An 18,833-nucleotide genomic window follows, 5' to 3' on the forward strand; every position below is an offset into this window, starting at 1 on the left:
ATTCCCTACCGTTCTTTTTAAATGCCTGCCTAGTGTGCCATTGTTTGGCTGAATAATCAGTTATTTATCCAGTCCCTTATCGGTGGATGCTTATGCTGTTTTTGTTTTATTGCTAATATAATACTCCGGTTAAAGTCATATGCATACATCTTGGCATCTTTTTGACAGTATATCTCTAGGGAATATTTTTAGCCTTAAAGCTGCAAGCTCATAGAATATGATTTATCATTCTGACAGATATTGTGAGATTGTTTTCCAAAAAGGTTGCACCTATTTATACACCCACACGTAAGGAAATGCCTGTTTTTCCACACTTGCACCAGCAGTGCTGTTATTGAACTTTTTAACTTTTGACAATCTAATAGGTGAAAAAAAAAATGGTATCTCATTTTTCATTTCCGTAAGTAAGAATGAAGTTAATAATAATTTCTTTATCATTACACATCATTTCTTTTTTATGAATTTCCTTAGTAATTCAATATTAAAAGGATATTTATTGTAAGAGAATAAAAATGCCAGTGAAACTTCATTACAGTGGATACCATTACAAAGGACTTCAGGTTTCAAAGCTCTTTCAAATATTGCAGACAGTCCCTAGACCTGCCCTTGTCTGTGTCTTGAGACCTGGTTAGTGGCCTTCCGTATGTGCCCAGCTCCATGCAGGGACTACTTGTCTTGATACCTCTTATTCCAGTTTTAAGGTTGGGGCAACAGAAAAGTAGAAATAGCTCTTCCTTGGGCATAATAATTTGGTGTAACAGTGAATAATTCCAAATGAGAAATATTTTTCTCTAGTTCATTTTTAGTCAGGTATCTATTACTCTCTTCAATCAGGAGTATGTGATCCCATGTAATTTACTTTGTAAGCTGGGTGGACAAGAGCATGAGCGGTACACATCCTAATTCTTGTGGCTCCTCTTTTCACTCTCCTCCCTGCCTCCCACCCTCATTTCAAATAGCTCTTTTTTTTTTTTTTTGAGGAGATAGTAGTTTTTTTTTTAACATTTTTATTGGAGTATAATTGCTTTACAATGGTGTGTTAGTTTCTACTTTATATCAAAGTGAATCAGCTTCAAATAGTTTTTAACACTCACACCACTTACCAAAATCAACATCAGAGCACAGGGAAATCCTACAGGTAGCAAGGAATGCAGGACTCATTACTCATTCCTTTCCTGGGGTCTCTTGATTTCTATAATTCAGCTTTTTATAAATATTGGGCAGGTTTCTGGGATTAATTTACACTGTAACACAAAGGTAGTTCTGTAGAGTTGATCATATTAGAATTTTACCAAAATGGCTAGGTTTTAAAATATAATTTATTTTTTTTAATTTCCACTTGCTTAATTGGGTATAAAATGGACTTTAATTTGTGTTTCTTTGATAACTGTGGAAAAGTGAACATTTCTCTTGTTTTGTTTGCTGAACTCATACATTTCAGAAATATTTTTGGTGACAACGGATAAAATATATGTATCTGAAACTTTTTTTTTTTTAATTTATTTATTTATTTTTGTCTGTGTTGGGTCTTCGTTTCTGTGCGAGGGCTTTCTCTAGTTGCGGAGAGCGGGGACCACTCTTCATCGCGGTGCGCGGGCCTCTCACTATCGCTGCCTCTCTTGTTGCGGAGTACAGGCTCCAGACGCGCAGGCTCAATAATTGTGGCTCACGGGCCTAGTTGCTCCGCGGCATGTGGGATCTTCCCAGACCAGGGCTTGAACCCGTGTCCCCTGCATTGGCAGGCGGAGTCTCAACCACTGCGCCACCAGGGAAGCCCCTATCTGAAACTTTTGAGTATTGGTCAAGAGTTTTCTTTATTATAACTTTTTTTCTTTTTACAGTTAAGATAAATGGCAAAAAATTGAGATTGTAAATCTCAGTGAAAGTACCTCTAGGAAGATTAGGAGGGACACTGACATTTAAGAAGCCATTTCTAGTTGAAAGTCATTATTTTGCTCCATATATTTTTAGTGTTTTTGGTAATTATTAATTCCTTCTACAGCGTTGTATGTCTGTGTGTCAGGTCTGTGCAATTGGAGGCCACTTAAGGAGTGGACCTCCACTGGAGGAGCCCAACATGTAAATGAATAATGTTGATATAGCATCAGTTTTAAAGACTTAGAATTTAAACTACAGATTTAAAAATTAGCTCTTAGTTTACTCAGGGCAAGATTGATTAGTGTGTTTAACTCTGTGCTAAGGAAGTACTGTGGACTGGTTACCGTTTCTTTGTTCAGTGGCCACAATCCATCTGTCCATCCGTCCATCCGTCCATCCATTCTTCATTCCCCTTAACCATAGTCATCTTTTGCTAAAATGTGTACCTTTGATCCCAGGGAGAGCTGAGAGAGGGTGCATGAATCTGTCAAAATAAATACATCAGCATTAATGGGCAGAAGGCCCAGAGATCTTCGTACACAGAAGCCCACATTGTTTATTAAAATAGCTTTTTACTGAGGCCCATGAAAGAAATTGAGTCATAGGTTTTCTACCCACAAAAAATCTACTTTAAAAAGAGTCAGGTGTTATCAGTTTTCCCCCACAGCTGTTACTGTGTATCTTATCTTTAGCTAAGTGGTTGCTAAAAACAATGGTGGTGGTGGGGGGGGGGGGGAAGAAGCCTAGTCATTTGATTACCATTCCTATAAATGATCATAGGGAGAGTCAGTGTACCTCTAAGAGCAATTACACATTTCCAGGTGCAGCATGGTTGAGCATGCTCTGGTTCCCTTTCCTTGTCACAGACCACAATCACAATAAATCACAAGCCATATTTAAAATACAATCTCTGCAGAATTTGGTACTAGGTACTGCAAACCACAGTTTCATAGTCTCTCTTTTTTAAGTATTTCATTTTTTAGAGGATATATCTGCTTATGTTTTTAAAATTACTACTATAACATGTAAGAATCCATATTTTAAAAATATCAGAATACCAATAGAAAATATCCCTGATCTATATATTTGTAGTTATAATCTTGCCATAAATGGTATCAACTGAGTCTCTCTCTTGGTCTCTTCATCTCATAAATGAAAGTAATAATACCAGCTCCCTGTTCTCTTAAGGATAAATTTCAAAAAAATTTATTATGTGGAGATAAATAAAACTTAGTCTTTCGGGACTTCCCTGGTGGCGCAGTGGTAAGAATCCGCCTGCCAATGCAGGGGACATGGGTTTGATCCCTGGTCTGGGAAGATCCCACATGCCGGAGCAACTAAGCCTGTGAGCCACAACTACTGAGCCCAGGCGCTAAAACTACTGAAGCCCGGGTGCCTAGAGCCCATGCTCTGCAACAAGAGAAGCCACTGTAATGAGAAGCCCACGCACTGCAACGAAGAGTAGCCCCCACTCGCTGCAACTAGAGAAAGCCCGTGCATAGCAACGAAGACCCAACGCAGCCACAAATAAATAAATTTTTTAAAAAAAGGAAAAAAACAACAACTCAGTCTTTGATCTAGGGTGTATATAGTCTGTTAGGGAAGAGAGATCTGTAAGTGGATAATTGCAATATAGTATGGAAGTTCAAAACTAGACATGTCAAAATCCAGAAGTAACTCCAGAGAAGCAATGATTAATTAATTATTAATTATTAATAATTTTAATTAATTATTTGATTGGCAAAGGGCAAGAGGGATAGAGCAAGGGTTGATGACTAGACTCATGCCAGGTGGACCAGGTTAGAACAAAGACGTTTCAGGAAGAGAGTCTAGTTTATGCAGCCTTACGGAGATGAGAAATGGCCCAGTGTGCTCTGAGAGCTGGAAGTAATTTTGTGTTGCTGTATAAAGTGCCATAGGTACTGCCCAGAGATGCTGCAGGAGAATAGACAGGGTCAGATCCAGAGGGACCTGTGTGCTTGGATTTTATTCCGTGGGTAGGGCACAGATTTAAAGCTGTGTGTATTTTAGGACGATTCCTCTGGCAGAGTGGATCGGAGGGAGTGAGAATGAAGATAGGAAGACTAGGTAGAGGTTAGTGCTTTTCTTTAGGTAAAAAATGAAGCCAGTGAACTAAAAAGGAGTGACAGGAGGGGGAAGGGGATAGGACTGAACTGAGGGCTGAACTGTTCAGGAGCTGGAGTGGTTAGGACTTGGTGATTGACTAGAGAGTTTTCTTTCTGTAACTTAAGATATATGGCTTTCTTCAATTCTCCACAGTTAACTTCTCATTTTTTAACCTCCTGGCTTTAAATTAGTTATCCTACCCATTAGACTATTCAGAAAGCTAAGAGGCTCTTTGCGTACTTATTTTTTCTAAAGCCCAGCCTAATGCTGTGTTCTTTTTAGGTGAGATGGGCAGACCTGGAAGAAAAGAAGGATGCAGATAGGAAAAGGGCCATAGGTTTTGTGGTCGGACAGACTGATTGGGAGAAGATCACAGATGAAAGTGGTCACCTGGCTGAAAAAGCCCTCAATCGAACCAAATATATATGAGACTTAGTTTTTGAATGGAGTCATTACTCCTCTAAGGTAAGGGTACACAGTCATATAAATAGCCTACTGTTTGTTGTTTTGAAGAGTTTGAGATAAAGAAGACAGCATGCTTTGCTAAAAATGCTTCTCTTCTTGTATTGTTTTCTGGTTCTAAAAGAGTAAGTATGTGCTAGTTGCCAGCATTTGCAATACAGGGTATTAGAAAAGGAAGCAATTTTCTGCAACCTGGCTTACTTATAAAAATATAAGACTTAAGAAAAGCTTGGATTCTGTAGATTTGGGAAGGAGTGAAGTGATGAGAGAGACTAAGGTCTGCTGAATTTTCTGTCTGTTCCTTCCTGCTGTGACAGCCTTTTCTTTTCTTTCCAGGTGGTTCACTTTGAGGTGGTCTGAAGCCAAGGCCTCATGGAGCTTCGTTGTGTGTCACCTTGCTTCCACATTTCAGTTTTTGTTTTGTTTCTACTGCTTTAGTTTTTTAAAGTTCTCCAGTGTCCCCAAGAGGTATTAGGATCTTGCTCTACCCAAGCAAGACATTAATTTTTCTTTTTAACTACTTTGGGGAGGGAGGGATTGATAGCTTAACTGCGGAAGCCAGGTGGAGATCTGCCGGAGGACTCCAACAGACAACGTTTCCTCCACTGTACAGTGTCGCAGACTATCTCTATCATCATTGCTTTGTGGCTGTTTTTGTTTTTTTACTGTATGTAACTGGTAGCTGATTGTACTAGGATTAAAAAAAATAAACTTTCATGATAAAGCCGATGAGATTCATGGGCTGTACAGCATGAGCCCCTTTCTCTTGTTTTCTTAATTTTATTTTTATTGCTTTTTTAATATGGTGTGTTCTAATTACGTGCTAATTGAACATCCCAAAACCTCTTTTCCATTGAATATTATGTAGCTCAATGATTCCATAATTCATGTTGTAAACACAAGGCTCAGTGATGTTCACAACACTTACCTTTGTTTTATAGCTGATTTCTTTCTCTATCTTTGTGTCTTGAAGACTAGTAGAGATAATTTCAAATATTCCTCAGTTCCCTGGAGCACATCTGTTCTATATCATGATGTTTTATTGTTTTATTTATTTTTTGGATCCTTTCTCTGCTCCTCCCTCTTTTCTTTCCTTCCTCTTCTTACTTTCTCCCTTCATGTTCTGTTATGTTTTGATTTTTCCCTGATCTGGCTTTGACTCCTGGTAGACAAAACTGATGTACTCCATGAAGCTTGGGAGCTTGTTGCCTTACTGCTAACCTTGAATTGTTGATTTTTTAAGTCAAGATTGCAGGGCAGGAGTATGGCGATGCAGAGTGCTCTGGTAGGCAGCCTTTAAGCCTGTCAAGTTTTCAGGTTCTTGCCAGATTGCTCATTATTGGGAAGCATGGCCTTCTGCATAGAATTTCCTCTCTTGTGAATGGTACCAGGTGGAGCCTAGAAATATACAGAGCTAAAACCCAAATATCGTTCCTGCTTAAAAACAGAAAAGGAGCTCTTTTCCCTTTTTCATTCTGCAAAGAAAAAAAAAGTTATTTCCAGCATGAGAGAAGACAGAGAAGAGACTTCTTTCTCAAACATCATTCCCACTATGTAATTTAACTCAGTAAGCTGTAAATTTGTTTACAAAAGGCTTGAATATTTTGAAACATTTACTTTTGGGCTACAAATAAAAACCTTTTAGTTTAACGACCTACATTAAATACTGTGTGAATAGAGATAATATTTATTATTTATTATAATATTTATTACCATTCAAATAGTATCATTTTGGGTTCAAGAACTTGAAATTATAGTACTGAAGACTAACGGGAAATTCTGATGACTCTCTGTACTTTTTTTATCTTTCCTGCAATTCTGAATGTTTACATGTAAGAGGCTTTATGTTATTAACAATTCAATACTGAATGTATAATTTGCTACATTAAGTAACTTCCGGTGATTGTAGTGTTTAACAAGCTACTTTGATTGCTTATTGGCCGACAAGACATTTCTATGTAGTGATCTTTCTCAGCCGCCTCTCTTGTGTTGAAATAAGGTACATCACAAGATAGTCAATAGAATTATCATTTATACAAAGACCAACTTACTAATTACTGAATCTACCAAATGTCCGTTCTCATCAAAAAACAAAATTTCCAGAATGTGTTCTTTAGTTCAGGAGGTATATATGTTCTTATAGAGAATGTTTTACTTCAGTTTTCTTAACCTTTTTATGTTCTGACTGACAGTATTCAGAATGCCAATGAAATGAGAAGTGTTAATCACCCACGAATCCCTTTAAATCTGTCATGCTTTTGCCTTGCAGCCATGGCTTTGTGTCTGCGATCTTATGCCAAGAGGGGGCAGGGAAAAATGAACAGGGTCAGAAATAGCCTCTGCTGATTTTAGAAGATACAGATAAACATGACCTTAGGCGATGAACATAGAATGTTGCCTACTTTAGGAAATTGGTATAACACATAACCTCGATGAAAGGAGATTAATGAAAAACAGATCAGGCACCAAAAAGAAAGTAATAGACAGTCAGTTGATATTTGACTTTGCTGTTAAGAAATTCTTAAATTTACATTATTGCTAGAAGCAGAATAGAAGAAAAAGATCAGGAATATCTTGGAGAAATTTGGTGTGGTTAGAAATTGCCTTGATAACACAAATACTTTAAGTTTATTAAGAGATGTCCTTGGAATACAGCGGACCAAACTTGGGTTGCATTTATTTGGTAGCATTTTACTGTTATTTATTAACATTGTTTTCCTTATCTCAGAAAGCTCCTTGGTATGTGTTTTTTAATTTTTATTTTAAACATATTAAGTTTAAAATCTTTTGTGATATCTGTGTCTTAATACAAAATAGTCCGATGTTGGAGAAAGTTCCAGTTATCTTTAATGTTTCAGATCTTTTAAACTAAATATAAAACCTCTCACTTCAGCAATTCAACTCTACTTGTAAACTCCCGTGCAAGTAATGTGGTAGATGAGATGCAGAAATTTTTCTATTTGGGAATCATTTATTTAGGGTTAAGCTGGCATATTCAAAATATGTTGTGACTGATTACAGAGATCAAAAGCCATTAATAATACACGGTAGTCTGCTTGTTGACACTTATTTGATTCACATAATTTCCCAGAAGTTCAAGTTTGATTAAGATATCAATAGTTAATTCAGAAGTTTTTTTGGATAAAGATAAAATCTTAAATTTTCTGGTTGGATTCATTTTTTTTTATTTATTTTTTTATTTTTTTATTTTTTGGATTCATTTCTTGTGAAAAAATTCTGATTGTTGATTGGACAGATCAAAGTAAGTGCCATCTCATCTGGAGACCAAGTATTAAATTCTGAATTGGATTGCATAAAAATTTATTACTTTGGAGGCACCTCAGCTTTTTGTTTAGTGTTTTATCTTCCTAACTACACAAGGTGCAGGTATTTTGGTAATAATAGACGTCTAGAGCCAGCTTACTGGTAGCACTGTAAAAGCAGCAGGTTGTCAGCTACAAAGAGACCATTCAGCTGTTTCAGATGGATTTTAGAGTTCAGAGTTACCAAAACTGAGATGAATTTTACTAGGCTATAGAAGAATGATTCCTCATTTCTAGTATTGACAGACCCTAGTACAGGTTCAAGTTACTTTCTTAGAACCTATGTGACGTTAATCAAATTATTTACCCTATCTGAGCTCCAGTTTCCTCATCTATAAAATAAAAATAACAAAACTCACCTATTAAAGGTTTCTGTGAGGAGTAAATTGAGATAATGCTTGTAAAGGTGCTTGGCACAGTATCAAGCTCAAAAATTGGTAGCTGTCATCATCATTATTTTTTGATTTGTTCTCATATATGCTTTTAAAATTAAAAATTTTCACTTGGCTTGAAGATAATTGTCACCTTTTATAGTCAGCTACTATAACTGAGCTAGGCCATATGAAATAGTGCAGTGAGTGTAGGTTGGAAGAGTAATAATTTAGAAGCATTTTCAGGTAACCAGTGAAACTGATCTTCAGAACTAGTATGGAGGCTTAAGAGAATCACTTAGGTACAAAGGCTCATTAATAAGTACCCAGGAGGGGATGAGTAGTAATGGAAAGCTATTGCCAGACCATATGTATGAGCAAAGGCACTGAAGCATTGATTTGCCTTGTCATATATTCAAAAAGAAAATAGTAATTTTTATGAATAAGTAATACATTCATATGGTATGAAATTCAGAAGGTTCAAGAGTATGTATAGTGACATCTCCCTTCCATCCAAATCCTCAGCCTCCTACTATCCCATCTATAGAGGCAACCAGTGTTGACTGTTTCTTTTGTGTCCTTTCAGAAAAATTCTGTGGATAAGCATTAACGTTTTTGTTTCAGTTTACCCAGATGGTAGAGTGCTACACACACTACTATGGTGTTTTTTGTTTTTTGCTTTGTAGTATGTCTTAGAGGTCATTCTGGTCATATAGAACATTCCCATTCTCATCCCCCCCCACTCCCCTCTCCCTCTTCTTCCCCTCTTCTCTTTCTTCCTCTTTAATTTTCCAAAGGTACCTTCTTATTGTAAGAAGCTTTACTGATAATTTTTAGAGATTTATCTGTATTTCTCTTCTTTTCATGGCATGGAATATATACTGTGTGGGTCTGTTTCTGTACAGTTTTATCACGTGTGTAGGTTTGTGTATCCACCCCCATCTTCCTCCCTTCCCACCCCCCCATCTCTATCCCTAGGCAAACACTAATCTGTTCTCCATCCCTGTAATTTTATCATTTAAAGAATGTTATATAAATGAAGTCATATAGTATGTAACCTTTGGGGACTGGTGTTTTGGCTTTTTTCACTTGGTGTCATTCCCTTGACATTTATCCAAGTTGGTATGTGTATCAATAGTTTGTTCCTTTTTATTCCTCAATAGCATTCCATCCCATCCTCTTTTATAGCTGTAGAATGTTTTATTTTATGTCTTTACCATAATTTAACTTACCAGGTCTCTGTTGATGGGTATTTAGGCTGTCTTTTGCTGTTATAAATTGTGACTTTCATATATTGTCATCATTCCGCCACTTCTATACTTGCCTAATTTCTAGCAATGAAGGAACACTACTAATGGCATCCTTTACATAGACATCCTCAGAGGGTGACAGGTGCTTAAGAGCCAACACAACGCATCTCAGCGATGAACTGTCAAGGGAGATGACGAATGAAATGAAAAAGGCAAATCTTGTTTCCTGGAAAATCCTGCATGATAGAATTCTGACAAAGTAAAGAACCATGGTGTGTCTTAGAGGGCTAGAGTGGCCAGACTGATGGTTCATGGTCCACACATGACTGAGAGTTAAGACCTTAGTCCACTGTCCTCTGTACCTAGGTATTTATGCTTCTGCACCTCAGTGACTGATCTGATCTCAGTTCTCAGGCTCTATTGCTTTCACATCAGACTGTAGTCAAGGAGCATCCTTGTGACTGAGGCTGAGCTTCTGCAGTTATGGACAGCCCTCGGCCTGCTAGCAGGAATCTGCATTTGTGATCCTATGAAGGACCTGTAGACTTAATGGTTTATTATGTAGGGAAGAACTTGACTTTGAATCTTCTACTTAAGAAGCTTGAATTTTTTACCAAATATTCACATTCTTGTTTTTGACAATACTGATCTAGATTATAGATCCCTTTCCTTTGATATTTGAAGAATTAAAATAATTTCTTCCACCATGACTTGAAATCCCACTCTCAGATCTGTTGTTTCTGACAGTGAGTTCCTATTTCTTGACTAGGCATGTCTAATTTTTTTTTTCTTTTACAGCATCTAGCTCAGTGCATGGCTCATATATCTGTAGAGTGAATAAATAGAGGGGATGCCTCCTATGTGTATGGCAGTGGTCACTCATTCAGAGTCGGACAGGTGACACATGTGTGAGGCAGAGGGTGGAGACTGTGGCAAACTGGAAAACAAGGTAGGTCCTGTTAAAGGGGAGGCGGCACCTGCTCAACCACAGCAGACTGTGGCCATCTGGGGATTTGGATCTTGTGTTGCCAGATTTTCTGGGGTTTCAAGAGAAGTGAGAAAGCTGGATTTTTATGTGAGATCTTCAATATTTCAGCACCAGGAACTTTTTTGTTTGGTTTGTTTGGTTTTTTTGTAAATGCTTCAGCACACACAGGCTGCCTGTCATTTCACACTTGAAGGCTGCGAATTGAAATTCTTGATACTAGGCAAGAGGTTGAAGAGACCATAGAGCTCATTCCTGTTGAGTTCCTTCATTTTACAGGTGAAGTTTCTGAGGCTGAAAGAAGAGAAATGACTTGCTCACTCACTTGATGGCAGAACAAGGCTAAAACTTGGTTTTCCAGGTCTGTAACCTGGCACTTTCTTTTTCCTTAACTACAACATAAAATGAGGGCCTTCATAAGTTCTAGGATGGCACATCCTCCGGTATTGAGTACGTTGTGTGTGCATGTGCACAGGTGTGTGCTTACTAAATTCTGTGGTCCTGGAACAATGTCCTGGAACATTTGATTACCTCTGAAACTATCTTGACCTCTCAAGAAGCAAAAAGTACCTATACACATGGGCTCTCATTTATTATTAGATTGGTTGACATTTCTTTTTAATCACAGAAGCTTAAAAATTTGACAAGAGTATTGAATCGATTATGGTACAAGAGCAGTGGGGTTTTCTCTAGAAAACCACTCATGTATCTATGCTTATAGAAGCAGCTAGCTTATCTACCTTACGTAGAAGCTTATCTGAGATATAAGCTCAGATAGCTTATAGGAGTAATTTTGTTTTCTGTAATTTATAATTTCTTATGTAATGTAACCAGCCTATTTGCTTTGGCTCCAATGACAAGTGTTATTCCTACTTCACTTGGAACTTCCCTATTACCAACTTTATTAAAGACAAACGTATCAACTTAGCAGTGAAGTCTGTCAGTAACATGATCCCAACTACTCCAGCTTTCTCTTCTACCTTTCTTACCATATGTACACTATACTTCAGGTACACTATGTGACTTACTGTTCCCGCAACACTCCCTAAAATTTCTTGGTTTACTGCCTCCTTTTTATCTTATCCTTTAGAATTGTAACTATCTTAATTTGCCTTTCTAGGAGAGTAACTTTTATACCTCTCTATTCCTTCTTCCCCATCCCTTCCCACTCCCAAATGCAAGCTCCTAGAGAGTAAGAACTGTTTTATTCATCTTCATCCTTGTAATACTGAATATGCAGTACCTGTTATGTATAGTTGGTGCTCAGCAAGCATATTTATTTATTTATTTATTTATTTATTTATGCTTTCCTTTTTTTTGTTGTTTTCTGGTTTTTTTCAACAAGCATATTTAGAATTGATGGCATGGTATATTTAAATGTGAAGTTAATTCATATAGGTAAAAATGTATGTAATTTACAGAACTCCAATTTTTGTTTGCTTCTTCACTGCCTCTGTATCTTTTGGTTGGTGGCATATCCATAAATGTTATATAAATCAGGCATTAGAAATTCAAATGCCTAATATGGACAGGAAGATATCATAAGTGAGAGAATTGGCCAGTAGTTTCACAATGGCATGTTAAGTTATATTCTTTCAGCAGAAACATACTTTTTTGCAATTGGACATGTAGAAATATTCTTCATTCTCATAGAAAAATATCCTCTTTTCCATTTTTCTTAAAACATATGACACTCTGTATCTTTAGCTTTTCCACTTTCGGTAGAAATGTAAGTACAAGTATTAATTTTCTTCCTAACTCTCCTGTGAGAAAAACAGCAGTGGAAACAGAATGATATTGGCAACTGACTCTCAGCCTCAGTACTGGGGAGGCAGTAAGGCATGGTGGGGACTGGGATGTTGCAGAGTGCTTGCCCTATCTCAGTGAGACAGTTCTTCTCCAGCCAGTGGTTGCCATGAAGCAAGGTAGACCCAGTGTTACCAGATGAAGATAAAGTAGAAATCTGGATTTTTGTGTGAAATAGTCTTCTCAGAAATACCATGGGGACAATACAGTAGAGATAAATCATATCTGAAAGTCACATATTTCAGCCATCATTTTGGGACTTCTGACAGATACCATAAGGGATGGTGAATCTTGAAAGATAGTTATTGCAAAGATATTCTATAGGAAAGGAAACATCAGGTTATATCACATAGATGGTATAAAAATATTTTGACGAGCACCTTTTAACTGATGTTTTGGAGTGAGCAATTCTGTTTTCATTGAGCCAGATGGTAATACATACATAATGTACTAATGCTGAATTTGCAGTGGGTTGATTTTTGTCCATTGCTTGCTTTGACATGGAAGCATGTGTATTGCCCTCCTCCTTAGCTAACATCCTTCCAGTGCTTCCATTTATCAAGATGCAGGTAAGCACCTTATGTGTGCACAGTTAAATAGTGGGCACACACCTGTCCCACAGAAAGAAGACAGCAAGAATTCCCTTTGGTTAAGTGGAACAGCTAAGCAGCCATACCTGGATGCAAATTTGACCAGAATGTTCTCTTAACTCTCCATTGCTTTCTACTATTTCCTCTGGGGGAAGAGGATGCATGTCATTCAGCTTCTTTGTTGGCACCTATCAGTGTCAAGGTGGGTATACTTTTGATATGTTTGATTTCTTAAAGTATGTTTTGGGGCATTATCTTTTTCAAATTCATTTCAGCCATAAAATATGAACTCATTCTCATTATTTAAAAAAATATATGACATATAATACTAAAATCCCCCATTGAGCAACAAACACCTTAAAGTCTTAGAGGTAGTTACTGTTATCATTTTGGAGTGTGGCTTTCCAAACCATTTTCTGCGCGTTTGTATACATATACATATATCTATAAGGATATAGTTTTATTGTTTTTTTCCGTGAGTGATATTCTTTACACGTTGTTTTGCAGACCCACTGTGTCATATACATGTACACATATACATAGGTGTATGTGTATATTCTATTATAGGTATATAACATAGATTATTTTCCCTTATTTGTGATAATTTTTCACTGTCATAACAATGTTGCATTGAACATCCTTGTAAATGCCCCTTTTGGGGTATATTTTCAAATTTTCCAGGGAAAATACAGAACTAAATTACTGGGCCACAGGGAAACAATTTTTTATGTCTTCCTAATAATTATCTGTACATGTGTTTTAGAGAGAGTCCGAACTTAATGTCCAGGGTTCCAAAAGAAATGCTTTTTTCCGGTATTTTAGAATTCTAGTTTTCTATGCTGCTGTCATTTGAATTCTGCCTTTTCAGTTAATTCGGAATTGATATGGGTAAGCAAAATAGGTTCTAAGTTCTAGCTAGCCATGTTTCAAAATTAATAAGCTTTTGGATGATGTGTTACAATGGTGGGGAAATTAAATTTTCAATTGAGAAGATAATCTCCCTTAATCATGAAGTTCTTTTTTCCAAGTCTTTGCTCTCTTTGGAATTATAACAGCTGAATCCACAGGAGCCATGAAAATATTTTCTCACATCACACATTTTTTAAAATACTAGTTTGAATAGTCCTGGAAAGTGTAGGTTTTGGTACTGTGCCCTTTTCAGGAAAAAAAATATATATATTGTTTTAGTGAAGGTCACTTTTCTTAAGGGAATCTAGTTCATTTATTTAGGTATTAAAACTTTTATTAAAAGAATATTCCTGGGCTTCCCTGGTGGCGCAGTGGTTGAGAATCTGCCTGCCAATGCAGGGGATGCGGGTTCGAGCCCTGGTCTGGGAAGATCCCACATGCCGCGGAGCAACTCGGCCCGTGAGCCACAATTACTGAGCCTGCACGTCTGGAGCCTGTGCTCGGCAACGAGAGGCCGCGATAGAGGCCCGCGCACCGCGATGAAGAGTGGCCCCCGCTTGCCACAACTAGAGAAAGCCCTCGCACAGAAACGAAGACCCAACACAGCCATACATACATACATACATACATAAAAAGAATGTAAGCAGACAAGAATAGCATTAAAAAAATAAAATAAAATAAAAGAATATTCCTTACACAAATTACTAATGTCAAAAATGAAAGAAGATGTCACTACAGATTCCATGGAAATTAAAACGATAACAAAGGAATACTATGAACAACTCTTTGACCACAAATTGGATAACCTAGATGAAACAGACCAATTACTTGAAAGACACAATCAGCCAAAACTCACACAAGAAGAAATAGACAATTTAAATAGGCCTATATCTGTTAAATAAATCAATAATTATTAACCTTTCAAAGCAGGAAACACCAGGCCCAGATGGGTTCACTGGGAATTCTATCAAACACTTAAGAAAGAAATTATACCAACTCCTTATGATATCTTCCAGAAGATAGAAACAGAGGAAATACTTCCTAACATACTATGACGCCAGCATTATCTTAATATCAAAACCAACGACATTACAAGAAAACTACAGACTACAGATTTCTCTCATGAAATGCAGAAATCATCAACAAAATATTAGCAAAGCAAATCCAGTTATGTAGAAAAAGAATTATATATCACGACCAAGTGGGAAATATACCAGGTATGCAAGGCTGGTTCAACATTCAAAAATCAGTTAATATAATCCATCATATCAGCAGACCAAAGAAGAAAAACCACATCATATCAATAGATGTAGAAGAAGTGTTTAACAGAATCCAACCTATTCATGGTAAAACTCTCAGTTAACTAGGGATAGAGGGGAACTTCCTTAACTTGATAAAGAATATCTATGAAAACCCTACAACTAACATACTTCATCATACTTAATGGTGAGAGACTTGAAGCTTTCCCCCTAAGATCAGGAACAAGGCAAGGATGTCCCTTCAGACCAGTGCTTTTCAACATTGTATCAGATGTCCTAGTTAATGCAGTAAGACAAGTAAAGGAAACAAAATGTATATAGATTGGGAAGGAAGAAATAAAGCTGTTCGCAGAAGATGTGGTTGTCTATGTAGAAAATCTGAAAGAATCAACAGACTCCTGGAACTAAGGAGCAATTATAGCAAGGTTGCAGGATACACAAGATTAATTGATAAAAGTCAGTTGCTTTCCTATGTGCCAGCAATAAACAAGTGGAATTTGAAATTTAAAACAATACCATTTACGTTATCACCCCCCAAAATCAAGTACTTAGCTATAAATCTAACAAGACATGTACAAGATCTATGTTAGGAAAAAGTACAAAACTCTGATGCAAGAAATTAAATACAGATATTCCATGTTCATGGATAGGAAGACTCAATATTGTCAAGATGTCAATTCTTCCCAAACTGATCTATAGATTCAATGTAATCCCAGTCAAAATTCAGCAAAATTTTTTGTGGGTGTCAACAAACTGATTCTAAAGTTTATATGGAGAGGTGAAAGACCTGGAATAGGTAACACAATATTGAAGAACAGAATTGAAGGACTGGTACTACTTACTTGAAGTTGGACTTCAAGACTTACTATACAACTATAGTAATCAAGACAGTGTGGTATTTGTGAAAGAACAGACAAAAATAATTAAATGGAATAGAATTGAGAGCCCAAAATAGACGCACATGAATATAATCAACTGATCTTTGACAAAGGAGCAAAGGCTATATAATGGAGCAAAGATAGTATTTTCAACAGATGGTGCTGGAACAACTGGACATTGACTTGCAAATAAGTGAATCTAGATGCAGACTTACACCCTTCACAAAAATTAACTCAAAGTGGATCACAGACCTAAATGTAAAACACAAAACTATAAAACTCCTAGAAGAGGACATAGGAGAAAATCTAGATGATCTTGGCATAACCCAGGAAAGCAAGAATTGATAAGTTGGACTTCATTCAAATTAAAATTTCTGCTCTGCTAAAGACACATTCAAGAGAATAAAAATACAGGCCACAGGCTGGGAGAAAATATTTGCAAACCACATATCTGATAAAGGACTATTATCCAAAATCAAAAAGAACTCTTAAAACTCAACAATAAGAAAACAACCCAATTTAAAAATGGGCCAGGGCTTCCCTGGTGGTGCAGTGGTTGAGAATCTGCCTGCTAATGCAGGGGACACGGGTTTGAGCCCTGGTCTGGGAGGATCCCACATGCCGTGGAGCAACTGGGCCCGTGAGCCACAACTACTGAGCCTGCACGTCTGGAGCCTGTGCTCTGCAACAAGAGAGGCCGTGATAATGAGAGGCCCGCGCACCGCGATGAAGAGTGGCCCCCGCTTGCCGCAACTAGAGAAAGCCCTTGCACAGAAACGAAGACCCAACACAGCCATAAATAAATAAATAAATAAATAAATAGGCCAAAGACCTTGACACCTCACCAAAGAAGGTATACAGATGATAAGCATATGAAAAGATGCTTCACATCATATGTCTTTAGGGAAATGCAAATTAAAACAATGAGGTACAACTACACACCTGTTATAATGGCCAAAATTGAGAACATGGACAGTGTCAAATGTTGGTGAGGATGTGGAGCAACAGGAACTCTCATTCATTGCTGGTAGGAATGCAAAATGGTACAGCCACTTTGGAAGACAGTTTGGCAGTTTCTTACAAAAGTAAACATGTTCTTATCATACAATCTAGCAATCACACTCCTTGGTGTTTACCCAAAGGAGCTGAAAACTATGGGCACACAATAACCTGCACATGGATGTTTACAGCAGCTCTATTCTATAATTGTCAAAATTTGGAAGCAACCAAGATATCCTTCAGTAGGTGAGGGGATAAACCGTGGTACATCCAGACAATGGAATATTATTCAGCGCTAAAAATTGAACTATCAAGCCATCAAACGACATGGAGGGGCTTCCCTCGTGGCGCAGTGGTTGAGAATCTGCCTGCTAATGCAGGGGACACGGGTTCGAGCCCTGGTCTGGGAAGATCCCACATGCCGTAGAACAGCTGGGCCCGTGAGCCACAATTACTGAGCCTGCGCGTCTGGAGCCTGTGCTCCACAACAAGAGAGGCCGCGATAATGAGAGGCCCGTGCACCGCAATGAAGAGTGGCCCCCGCTTGCCACAACTAGAGAAAGCCCTCGCACAGAAATGAAGACCCAACACAGCCATAAATAAATAAATAAATAAAAATTAAAAAAAAAAAAAAGACATGGAGGAAACTTAAATGCATATTACTGAATGAAAGAAGCCAGTCTAAAATGCTACATGAGTCCAACTATATGACATTCTGGAAAAGGCAAAACTATGGAGACAGTAAAGATTAGTGTGATTGCTAGGGGTTAATGGAAAAGGAGGGATTTTTAGGTCAGTGAAACTATTTTGTATGATACAGTAATGGTGGATACATGTCATTATACACTTGTTCAAACCCATAGGATGTACAACACCGAGAGAGCTCTAATGAAGACTATGGACTTTGCGTGATGCCGATATATCAATGTAGATTCATCATTTGTAATGTACCACTCTGGTGGGGATGTTGACAATGGAGAAGCCTGTGCTTAAATGGAGGCAGGGAGTATATATGGGAAATCTCTGTACCTTCTGCTCCATTTTGCTGTGAACCCAAAATGGCTCTAAAAAATAAAGTGTGTTTTTAAAAAATATGTATAGAAAGAGACAGAGAGGGAGGGAGAGAGAGAGAGAGGAAAAGAGAGGATTTCCTGTTTTTCATATGAGCCTTCCGCTTTCATTAGATATGAACCTGAGCGTGTCAGTAGGGCCTCTACAAGGCATTCCCAAAGTTTTATGGTCAGGGAAGGGTATTGACAGTGGAGGCCCTAATCCAAGAATTGATATGTTTCAAGTTGAATAATTGCTTATATTTCATGAGCACTCAAGCATATGATTACTCTTTTCTTTATGCATGTTTGGAAGAGTGATGAAATATGAAAAGTGTTCCATGTGAAGAGTTGTATGCTAAAGCAGTAGTTATCAAACTTTGCATATAAGAATTATCTAGGGATCTGTTAAAACTCCCAAAGTTCAGGCTACACCTCATAGCAATTAAATCAGAATCTAGAGGTGGGACTCAGACACTGGTAATTTTTAAAGTCCACTGGGTAGTTCCAATGTGTAGCCAAGTTTGAGAACTGGTAGGCTAAAGGAGATTTTAAATTTTATTTTATCTCCGTCTGAAGGTAGGTTCATTGATCACAATTTCCAAAGGCCCTGGTCTGTCAGTAACTTTGCAAGTGTGGAAGAAATTGGAGGTGTAGGAAGGCTATTTGTTAATAGGAAACTCCTAAAGTGAAAAATAAAATCCACCTAGCCTGAAAGAGTTGGTGTAGTTTCCAAAGGTACTTGATAGCCAAGGAACAGCTTAGGCACAGGAAGAATCTGGCTTATTGGGAGCAAATAAAGCCAAGATTTAAAATGTCTTTTAATCTAAAACACATATGTGCCCCTGGGCCTGAAAACAAGCCAAGATGTTCACAGTTGTGGTGAAGATTCCTAACAATACAAAGAAATGAATTGCTGTACAATGTTACTTAAACTTGGAAGTTTA

At 37.5% G+C, this 18,833-nt stretch overlaps 1 protein-coding gene across 3 annotated transcripts in view; it reads left to right on the forward strand.

The window, feature by feature from the left end:
• The window catches only part of YLPM1 (YLP motif containing 1), a 67,463-nt gene extending 62,474 nt beyond the window's left edge, over positions 1 to 4,989 (forward strand). For all 3 annotated transcript variants that reach the window (XM_061181054.1, XM_061181056.1, XM_061181058.1), the window contains exons 20-21: positions 4,288 to 4,470; positions 4,804 to 4,989. In XM_061181054.1, coding sequence (XP_061037037.1) covers positions 4,288 to 4,434 — 147 coding nt within the window. In that variant the 3' untranslated portion in view covers positions 4,435 to 4,470; positions 4,804 to 4,989. The remainder of the gene's footprint in view (positions 1 to 4,287; positions 4,471 to 4,803) is intronic.
• Positions 4,990 to 18,833: the final 13,844 nt, after the last annotated feature.

The sequence above is a fragment of the Eubalaena glacialis genome, chromosome 2 (genome assembly GCF_028564815.1).
Source record: "Eubalaena glacialis isolate mEubGla1 chromosome 2, mEubGla1.1.hap2.+ XY, whole genome shotgun sequence".
Taxonomy (NCBI): Eukaryota; Metazoa; Chordata; class Mammalia; order Artiodactyla; family Balaenidae; genus Eubalaena; species Eubalaena glacialis.